Source organism: Castanea sativa, chromosome 10 (genome assembly GCF_040712315.1).
Source record: "Castanea sativa cultivar Marrone di Chiusa Pesio chromosome 10, ASM4071231v1".
Classification (NCBI taxonomy): domain Eukaryota; kingdom Viridiplantae; phylum Streptophyta; class Magnoliopsida; order Fagales; family Fagaceae; genus Castanea; species Castanea sativa.
The window spans coordinates 39,066,674-39,078,238 of NC_134022.1; the positions used below are offsets into that span (position 1 = coordinate 39,066,674).

Here is an 11,565-nt window from a genome sequence, read left to right on the forward strand (position 1 = left end):
TTTTCCCCCCTTAAACTATGCACTGTTAGCATCAGGGACGAAGCCAGGATTCAAGCTTAGGGGGGGCCGAAATTCTCTGTTCAAAGATTTTAAAAAATTGGAATATCAATTTTTATTATTATTATTATTATTATCATTATTATTATATGGAAGGCATTATTTAATGTTTTACTGCTAATGCGATCGGATTCGAGTATTTTGTGCAGTGGACCAAGTTCGACTTCATGCTAAATAGATGGTTTATTACACGTTTTGATAAAGGTTGTTTGGATTTTTAGTAAAACTATTACATGCATTCTCTTAGTTTTCGAACTGGCTGCCTTATGCATGCGCATAACATATTGTGCACGTAATTGTTTTAATGTTGATTTTCTTTTTGCTTCTTATATTAATCTGGATTTTTTTTTGCTTCTTGAATAAGCGATATTTTTTAGCACTAAAAGAAAACAATGTTGTTTGAACGAAAACCTAGAAACTGGAAGAATAAATGTATGTGTCAATTAGCTTTTAAAACCTATTTGTGTCAGTCCTCAGTATTACTTAGTAGACACTCTTGAAACGTCTTTAAACATATGGCACCAACTTCTCAGCATGGAATAATTAGTCACTTTTCTTTTTTTCTTCTCTCTCACTTTTTTTTCCTTGTGGCAACATCATAGGCCTCTCTTGATAGTATAAAACTCGATAAACATTTCCAGTATGTAAGCTCCACAACCATCGATCTCTTTAATTTCCGTGAAATAGAATTTTTTCCTCCAAGATGTCTACTAGTAATCCACGTCATGACGACTTGGTAGAACTTTTATACAAAAATATCATGCCAGGTAACTGGGAAGAAGTTATTACGATATATGAAAAATATTTTGAATCGGCTTACTCGGTCCGGATCAACCAGTCAGGGGACACGGCATTGCACTTTGCTATCTCCTACGGCCAAGACCTTATTGTTGAGAAACTTGTAAAAATAATTTGTGACAAGAATAAGGAGGTTTTAAAATTAAAAAACAAAAAAAAGAATACCCCTTTGCATATTGCTGCATCAATGGGAACTTTGAACATGTGCATCTGCATTGCTAAAGCTGATCCATCATTGGGGATAGCACGCAACGAGGATGGTGAGACCCCTCTCTTCTTGGCCGCGCTTCATGGTGAAAGAGAGATCTTCCTTCAACTCCACTCCATCTGTCGCTGCAAGCTAAACGACTCCTACTATAGAAAAAATAGTGGTGAGACTATTCTACAGTGTGCAATCAAGAGGGAGTGTTGGGGTGAGCATTTTAATATGTTGAAAGTTTTTAAGTTCACCTATATATCAAATGCACCGGAATAGATTGTGTTACTTTATAATGTTTAATTCTCTCTCCATCAATTTGATGTCAGATTATCTTACCCATAGTTGCTACATGTAACATTTAACACCATGAATAATCATGTTTACTTGTAACAAAATTTTAGACATTACCCTACATTGCTAACTACTGTCATTGGCAGATTTGGCATATAAGATACTTCGACTGCACGAAGAACTTGCTAATAGTGTGGACGAGGAAGGAATAGGGCGTCTCGATCTCTTAGCAAAAAAGCCTTCCGCCTTCAGAAGTGGTTGCTATCTTGGATGGTGGAACAGCATCATTTATTATTGTAAGTGTTATGTACTGAATTCAAGTTAAACATAGCAATATTAGAGGGATTATTGCTATTATTAATATTTGGATAATTCAATAGTTACAAACTTACAATAAAGAGAGGAGTAATTTGAATTCCGAATGTCCACGTTAAAAATACTAAAAGGTACTGATTAGGTTACAAAGCTATTGGCTTTGCTCAAGAAATTATTAGGTGCAAGTAATACACTTAATAATTTCTTTGCATTGTCATACTTTTTTCCATTGTTAATACATGCACGTACATATCTCTTTTCTTCAAAGGATACCTTTGAATAATAATATCTGTCATACAATATTACATGTCATTATTCTCTGTTATTGTTTTGGAAGGTACAACGACTGATGTGCCCAAGGAAATCGATACAACATTACTAAACAAATTTCCGAAGAACTACCAAACATGCATCAACTTCATTCAGTTTCTGTACAATATGGTTCGAGCTGGTAAGTGAAATGAATCCTGACATTAAGAATAACTTATTACGAAGGCATTGCAAAACCAAATTACAGAACACGAAATCTCATGGCAACAAAAGATTGTTTAGACCTACATATATGCATCAGGGGAATATACGACCTTTTACAATTCTGGGTTTAGTAGATTCAGGTAGTTGCGATCTCCTTATAACGTCTAACAGTAATCACTTGATTTGAACCTTTTTGAAATTTGAAGTTGTAAGAAATTTCCCCGAATTCCTAAACCTGTGAGAAATAAAAAATAGAGAAAACACACGCTAAAAAAAATTAATCACACGCATAAAACTGTATTTACGTTCATGGAGTTACAAGAATTTCACTATTATTAGAAAAAAAATACAAAGTGCTGCTACAATCTTTTTCTCTCTCACGCACAACAACAACAACAAACCCTAATCTAAAAAAACCATGCAACATTATTCAAGTCAGGTCAAGTCGTCAACCAAATCAAACATAACTAGGGTCTACAAAGCCCAACAAAAACTTACCTTTAAATAAGATCAAAAGCCACCCGCTAATTACGTGAGAAAGAAAAATATAACTTCTTAAGCATTAGGCTTTTGAATTGAAGTAGGAGTTTCACATTCACCTTTTCACTTCATATTTTAAATGTGGGCATTATCTTTTCACCTTTTAAACTGTGTGTAAAGTTGTGATTTACAACTGTTTTGTGTTGGCTTTAATTTCGTGCCAAATTTGATTGTAATTTTGTTTAATTTTTTATATCCTATATTTTATGTGGGATTTTATTGTAAAGGTTGTGTGATAGAGAAAGAGAGTGTGAAGACAGAAGATTTCTCGCGGGTATCTCGCAACTAAGCATCCCACGAAGTGATGCATGTGCCTTGCACATAATTGGAATGCGGAGAGTCATGACAGATGATGACAGCCGGTTTTCGCGAGTGTCTCGCGTATAAGGCATTCCCGCGAGATACCCGTAAAACAGTCTGTTTTGCTATTTTGTCCTATCTGCTCCACTACATCCTCATGCACGCTATATATATCATAATTACCCACATATTGAGTAGAGAACTTTTTAGATGAGAAAACTCTAGCCTCAATCCTTGAGAGTGTGAGATTGTCATATCCACAATTCTACACACCATCCATTGTGGTTTTGCTATACTCCTATCTCTCTATTTCTATATTTTTGAGAGGTTAATAGCCCAAACACTTACCACACTCATACTGAGTATCTAGTGAGTTTTTGGTACTACTGGGAAGTATTGGAAGAAGCCAAACTTTAGCGGATGCAATTGGGCGCATTGCGAGATCCAAAAACTAGACAAGACATGATTCCAAGAAGCCTTATTAGAGTAGAAGCTTGGAGGGCTTAGGTGCATTGGGTAAACTAGGCTTGGAGGGTCTTTTGCTATTTGTGTATCCCAACTTATTGTTTAGTGGATCAATTTACCGCTTGGAGGACGGTGGAGAGGTTTTTTGCCGAGTTCTTTGGTTTCCTCTTCGATAACACATCGGCGTGTTATCTTGTGTTTGCATCTCTCTTCCCTACTCTTTTAACTTTCATTTTTACTACTGTGATTTGTTGAATATGGTTTAGAGTAATTTTATTGTTTGTTCGCTTGCATTTACTATTGTTTCCGCATTTAGATAAGTTAGAGTAAAATCAACCGAGCCATAATTTTTAATTTGGAGTTTAAACAAGTTCTTGTATTTTATCACAAATCCGAACTTTCACTGTGGATGTAAATTGTATATAAGAAAATATTTTCTCTTGTAATAATAAGCGATTATGACTGCTACATCACACATGCATATATATATATATATATATATATATATATATCATGATTAAAACTTTAGCATATACACTAAAAACAATGTAAAGCAAATATTTCTTTTTTCTTTTTTTATTTTGATTGCTGTGTGCCTAAGTTTGCGACGAAGCTACTTTCCTTTTCTAGTGTTTACCGGAGGAAGACTATATAATAAAGGCAAGAAAGCTGATGAAGAGAATCCCAAAGGATCGATTTATGTCACTCCCAAATCAAGTCAAGAAGGTGAGGAATTCTAATTGTTACAGAATCATACATCGATTGAGTTTAAGACTTCACTACACTTGGGAGTTGGGACTTTATAAGGGAATAAAACGGATACAATAGAAAAATAAAAAAAATAAAAAGATAAAATGTTTATCACCCTTTTCGGAATGTTTGAAAAAAAAAAAAAAAAATACTAGAATAGAATAGAAAGTAACTTGCTTGCGAGTTACTATTAAACTCTCAAACAAAATAATGAAATAAATATTTTAAAATTTCTTTTTTATTCCCTTCTATTTTCCTCTCCAAAATAAATTGTTTCCATATGTTAATGCTTAATCTTACAAATACCAGTTACCCTAATGTTATTGATCAAGCCCAACTCAAAACTAAATTTGCTAATTTACCTTATTGTTTGCATATTATAATGAACCGTTTATTTTGTAAAGGAATATCCCAAACCGAAAGTGAAGATCGAAATAGTGTCAGAGCAAAATCGGGCAGTCTTGGATTTGGTACACCTTCTTATTAGCATTTTAGCCTTTTCTTATTAAGATATTAAATTACACTTTTGATTCTTAAATTGGGTTTTTTTTTTTTTTTTTTTTTAATTCTTTTGTGCCTTAAGTTTAAAATTTGTGAACCAAAATGAAAATTCTCAAACTTAGGAGACCACAATGAAAATAAATCCAAATGTTAAGAATCAAAAGTGTAATCCAGTTTAATATTAATGTTTCAGATAAGATATGTACACGTGAGGTGAGCACGGTAAATATGTTCATGTTACTGTATGCACATTAAAATATTTTTTTGTTCATATATAACATATATTCAATTTTATGATTGCGAGGATTAGAGGAAATAAAGAAGATAAAAGAGAAGCACTTATTTTCCGCTGCAATCTTGAAATTTGTTGTCGAATCTATAAAAGTAGAACAGTACTTCGAACACGGGAGGAACCCTGTTCTAATACCACATAAAACTGATCAATCAGATTTTGTCAGTGTTTTTGATGGTGAGAAGGGCAGCAATCCACAACCAGAGTTAAAAAATGAGTCACCATGTAAAACTGATCAGTCTGATGAATCTGATACTAAGATTACCAAGATTTCTAAAGAAAATCCTGATGATGAGAAGGGGAGCAGTCTACCCCTAAAGTTAAAATATGAGTCACTCTTATTGACTGCAGCAAAAAATGGTATCATGGAAATGGTCAAGGAAATACTAAAAACTTTTCCAATGGCTATACATGCCACAAGCGAAGAAAAAAATATAATACTGGTGGCAGTGGAGAACAGACAACCTCAAATATATCAACTATTGTCCAAGAGCAAATTACGGGCAAATTTTTACGGACGAATAGCATGTTTCAAGCATGGGATAATGACAACAACAACGTATTGCATCTTGCAGCTAAGCTAGAAGAGCATCAGTCTTGGCTAATTCCTGGGGCTGCATTGCAAATGCAATCGGAGATCAAGTGGTACGAGGTATGAACTCAAAACTATGTAAGGATCATCCCTATATGAAATCGAACTAAATATTATAGATTTAAAAGTATATCCAATATCCCGTAACTTTATTCATTGTTATTGAAATAAAATATAAGCCTTGAAATGATTCTCGATTTTACTTGAAATTTATTTCTCTTAAATTGTGAAGATCTTATTTTCATTTTTTTTTTATTGGAATTGAAAATTTGAGTAATGTTATGGGTACAATATTTTTTATAACTACTAATATGACCTTTATTGTAATTGGAGCAACCTAATCACTATGACAAAACTCACCACTGATATATTTTATTAGAAAAAAAAAAGTGTTAAATGCTATAAATTTTTTTTTTTATTTCATAATATAGAGTTATATCCCTTGACTTGAGAGACTTGTCTCTTTTACCTTTTTCATCATTAAAAGTATAATTTCTACTCAAATTATTTAAAGACACACTCAAAACTGCACGTGTTACGTATATGTATTATTTTTAAATGCAGCTTGTCAAGAGCACTGTGCCAAAATACTTACTTTGCCAAACCAACAACGACAATAAGACCCCTGCAGATATTTTCACTGAAAATCACAAGCATCTTGTCAAAGAGGGAGGTGAATGGCTAAACAAAACCTCTGAATCCTGCTCAGTTGTGGCTGCACTCATTGCCACTGTTGCCTTTGCAACGTCAACCACTGTCCCAGGTGGTGTCAAGGAGAATAGTGGCACGCCAATCCTCGAAAGTCATCCAGCATTCGACATCTTTGCTGTAACCTCACTTGTTGCCCTATGCTTCTCCGTCACTGCCTTGTTCTTGTTCCTCTCCATTCTCACTTGTCGGTACCAAGAAAAAGATTTCCGGGAAGACTTACCACGGAAACTTTTGCTCGGCTTAACTTCATTGTTCGTATCTATTGCCGCAATGTTAATATCTTTCTGTGCTGGACATTTCTTTGTGCTCAAGGATAAACTTAAAGACAGGGCACTTCCAGTGTATGTGGTGACGTGCCTGCCCATTACATTTTATGCCATTTCACAATTCCCGCTCTACTTTGATCTTGTAAGGGCTCATTTTAAGAAGGTACCTCGACCGAGCCACACGATGGTGTCTCTCTAGGGTGTTTCCGCTGCTACATTCAGCTGCTTTATGTTTTAATATTTTACTTTTTCTCCATCCATCGAGTTTCTTGGTTTACTTCATGTTTGAAATAATTAAGCTGCTTGTCTTACGAGTTCTATGTCAAGCAAAATATCTGCTTGTGTATGTCTTTTGTTTGGGCTTGGAATTTTGACTTTAAAGAACGGCTTGGACTGTGAAAATAATTATTGAATATAGAGTTCTTCAATGTTGAATCTCATCCTCTCTCTGACACAAGAAACCTCACCTACTAACATGATTTCCAGAAAATAACGTACATTTTCACAATTTGAAATCCTCAATTAGCATGGTTCGTAATGGAATGATAGATATCTCAATTATTTCTTTAATTACATACTCATTTGTAGCCAAACCAAGTTATCCACATAAATCCAAGTGGTAAAACGTTTTTGCAATACCTCTACAAAAAATAAGGTATTTAATCTACAAGTGGTATAAAAGCTCTTTGAATTTCCTAACTTTCAACAACTAATTAAGAAAATTTCTTGAGAAGTAACTGATTTTCAACCGTGTGTTAAGTGTAGTTTGTGCTTCAATAGCAAATTGGATTTTTAAATTTTTTATCATTATAGAGTTTCAACTTATGGTGTTTCCTTCTGATAATTGCGCTTTTTATCATTAGACTAAAATGCCAATCAGATTTTTGGTATAAGTAAGGATTGAACCTTAAATCTCTTATTCAACTATTAGAGACTTTATTAATTGACTTAACTAGAACCCACTTAAAAAAGAAAAAAAGTTTTGGTAGACGGTTATGGTTGTATTTTATCCTAACAACTAATTACTAATTACAGGCTTACCTACTTATAAAGTTTTGGTAGATGTACATTTCTTCATCTTTAGGGATCAACTAAAAATTGTGTCATCCACCTCGTATATAGTGGCCCACCTACCAGTAACATTGTTTTCTATGGGAGTGTTTCTGCTCTACTTTCATTTGGCGTGGGCTACCTTGAAGAAGGTGCCACAACGTAAATACATGATGAATATTCATCACTGGCTTTTGGAAGATAATTAACTAGTATTTACATTCCAATCTTCAAGGATTTGATGGCTCAGGTTATTGATTGATATACTTTTTCCACTAATATTGATGCTGGACTTGTACTGTGTGTTCTATTTAAAAAAAAGTAAAACAATTATTTGTGTGAATTGAATATTATCTTCCTTCTAAATTAATTTGTTGGACTATAATTACTCGTTGGGAGTTCAATTTGTTTGAATATTTTATTTTGGGTAAATTACAAATTACACCTCTAAAGTTTGAGAGTATTTTGATATCACACGTTGAAGTTTTAAAATTTGGATTCTGTTCCATAAAATTTGGGAGTGTTTAGATTTTACACCATAAAATTGAAAATTTTGGATTTTATCATCTCCTAAAGTTTTGGGGTGTTTGGAATTTACACCCTCAAATTCTGAAACTTTAGGGGGTAAAATCCAAACACCTCCAAAATTTAGGAAGTAAAACCCAAACACCCTTAAAATTTAGGGGTTAAAATCCAAATTATGAAACATTAGGGTATAAAATATAAATATCCCCAAACTTCAGGGGGTAAAATCCAAATTTTGAAACTTTAGTGTAAAATCCAAACACTCTCAAACTTTATGGGTGAAATTTGTAATTTAACACATTATTTTTTATTATTATGAATTTGAATGATGTGAGTTCAACTTTCTATATAGTTAATTTATAGGAAATAAAAATTTTGTAGGGTTGGTCATTTTCATTTAAATTTGTTAAATTAGTCATTGTCTATATATATATATGTGTGTGTGTGCGCGCGCGCGCGTGTGTGTGTGTTGATGCTTTAATTTTACATGTAATTCCAATGCTCACATCTTTTTGAGTAATCTACCTGAGCTAGTTAGGCATAGGACTATAAATAAATTGTGCTACTTATGAAGAACTAGTCATTCTCCCATTCATTGTACGGATGGTAAAATAAAAATTACACACACAAACATATATATATATATATATATATATATTAATTTATTTCTTTATTTTACTTGAAGGTATAATCAACCTCATGCAATTCATTTAAAAGTAATGATGTTAAAAAAAAAAAAAGAGTAATTATCCTAACAATTACAATTGAATTGTTGTATATTCCTAGCCTTCATGTTTGGAAAGACTTTCACTTAAATTTAGCGGGACCGAAAAATTACGTTAATGTGGCTCAATAGGAATGTAGCAACAATAAATGTTATACTTAAAATTTTAGATATTACAAGTTGAGATATATATATATATATATATATATATATATATATATTTGATAAATTTAGATTTAGAATAGGTGCTCTAAATTGAAACCTGTCTTTTCCCATTATATAAGTGCACAAAAATGGACCAAATGTATTGAAAGGACCGAAATGGATTATAATGGACCGAATTAGACTACTTGGATCGAAGTTGATCAAAATGGATCGAAGTGGATCAAATGGACCGAATAAGACTGAAGTGGACAAAATAAGACCGAATAGGACTGAATGGACCGAATAAGATTGAATGGAGTGAATAGGATCAAAGTGGAAATAATGGGCCGAAGTGGATTGAATGGAATAAATAAGACCGACATGGACAAAATAAGACTGACATTAACAAAATAAGACCAAAGTGGATTGAATAGAACTAAAGTGACCGAATAAAACCAAATGGACCAAATAAAATCGAATGGACCAAATAGGACTAAACTGAATAGATTGGGCTAAAGTGGATAGAATGGACCAAAGAGGATTGAATAAGACCAAAGAAAACTGAATAAACCTAAATGGACCGAATAGAACCAAAGTGACTGAATAGGACCAAAATGGACTAAATATGACTGATTAGGACAGAATAGGACAAAGTTGGACTGAATAGGACTAAATTGAATTGGAAAAGGCTAAATAGGACCGAATAAAGCATAAGTGGACCGAACAGGAATAAATTGGACTGAATAAGACGAATTGGACGGTCTAGAACTAAAGTGGACCAAATAAATCCAAAGTGGACCGAATATGACCGAATAGAACCAAAGTAGACCGAATGGACCGAATATGACGGAAGTGGATAAAATGGATCGAAGAGGACTGAATAAGACCAAAATTATCGGAATAGAACCAATTGGACTGAATAGAACCAAATTGGACGGGATAAGACTGTATAGGACCAAATAAAACCTAAATGGATCAAATTGGACTAAATTGGACCGAATAAGACCAAATTGGACTGAATAGAATGTAAGTGGACAAAATAAGACCGAATAAAATCAAAGTGGACCAAAATGGATAGAATGGATCGAATATGACTGAAGTGGAACGAACAGGACTAAAGTGGATCGAATAAGACCAAAGAGGACTGAATAAGACAGAATGAACCGAATAGGACCAAAGTGGATCGAATAGAACCAAAGTGAACTGAATAGGACCAAATGGACTGAATAAGACTGAATGGACAGAATAGAACTAAAGTGAACAAAATGAACCGAATATGACCAAAATAGACAAAATGAACTGGAGTGGATCAATTAGGACCGAAGTGGACTGACTTGTGTATAAAGAGTTTATTCTCATAAAGTAAAATCCTAAATCTACCGCCAAGAATGAATGCTTTTAGGAAAGGGTGACTAAGGAATATTTGTACAAGTCATCGATTTATTCTTATTATTCTTATTATTATTTTTTGGAGTAAAGGTATAAATCATTAATTAGCCTATTCTTTTCTTAAAGTAATTATTGCACCATTAGCATGGCGCGTGTTCCCATTTAAGCTAACATATTTCTTCTTTTTTTTTCTTTTTTTCTTTTTGTCCCCCCTCCCCTCTTTTTTTTTTTTAAGGCAAGGTTCTAGACTTCTAGTTCCTCCTTTTTTTTCTTTTTTTCTTTTTTTTAAGGTATAGACAAAAGAAAAGGCTGAGTTCTTGTTCAAAAGATGCCAGAGGGATAATTATTGAGTACTCTCAAAATACCATAAATGCATATTCCTCTTTTTCACATTATTATGGATCCTACTAATTAAATTTATGGTGAGCCCCATAATTCATGTAAGAATAGGGTACGCATTTATGGTACTCTCTAAGTATTCAATAATTTTTTGCCGACAAAGAGACCACCCTAGCCATGGTTTATTCCCGTTGAAGCAATTCAATAATTTTGGTACTATTCATGGCCCCACTGTACTATTTTAACTAACTTTTATATTTATCTACAGTTCTTTCAGTAATAAGTTTTCAACTTCAGCAAATTAAACGGTATCCAAACACCTCCTGAATATTAGGTTACGACTGTAACCATCCTCGGAGAAGTGAAAATTTTCATCAAACTGAGGTCATGATTCTCAGTAGTATATCCTGAGGTTTTCTATGATGGGGTTTAACTGGTTCTCTCATATTTGGTGTCGGACACGGATGCTCAGACCTTCTATTCGCTACATTTGGTTATTCTGGTCTGGCAGGGTTGTCCTTGTTGGACACTATACTTTTTTTTTTGGAAACTGATGTACAAAAAGTAACAACATTGGCATTTCTACAGTTATTGAAATGCATGTTCATATCTCCCATTTCTATCGTTTCCTTAAAGTATGCACTATGCACAATTGATGATCCCGTGAATGCTTTCTCATTTAAGTTGTTAATGTTACCTCTTTAGTCTTTCTCTTTTTCAAGGCAAGGTTCTAGTCGATTGAAAAACAGTAGGTTGAATGAAATGTCACTCTCACAAAGTCACAATATTGTAGTATTTTTTATCTTCTGTTTATATATTTGAGAGCACAAGATAGGATTTAGT

The 11,565-nt window shown here is 33.5% G+C and overlaps 1 protein-coding gene across 1 annotated transcript; it reads left to right on the top strand.

Moving 5' to 3' along the window:
• Positions 1-730: 730 nt before the first annotated feature.
• Positions 731-6,927, top strand: LOC142612506 (uncharacterized). Its single transcript, XM_075784591.1, has 8 exons — positions 731-1,268; positions 1,492-1,641; positions 1,998-2,111; positions 4,070-4,165; positions 4,594-4,659; positions 5,001-5,301; positions 5,334-5,634; positions 6,139-6,927. Exons 1-8 carry the CDS (start codon positions 761-763, stop codon positions 6,748-6,750), a joined length of 2,148 nt encoding a protein of 715 aa, XP_075640706.1. The 5' UTR covers positions 731-760; the 3' UTR covers positions 6,751-6,927.
• Positions 6,928-11,565: the final 4,638 nt, after the last annotated feature.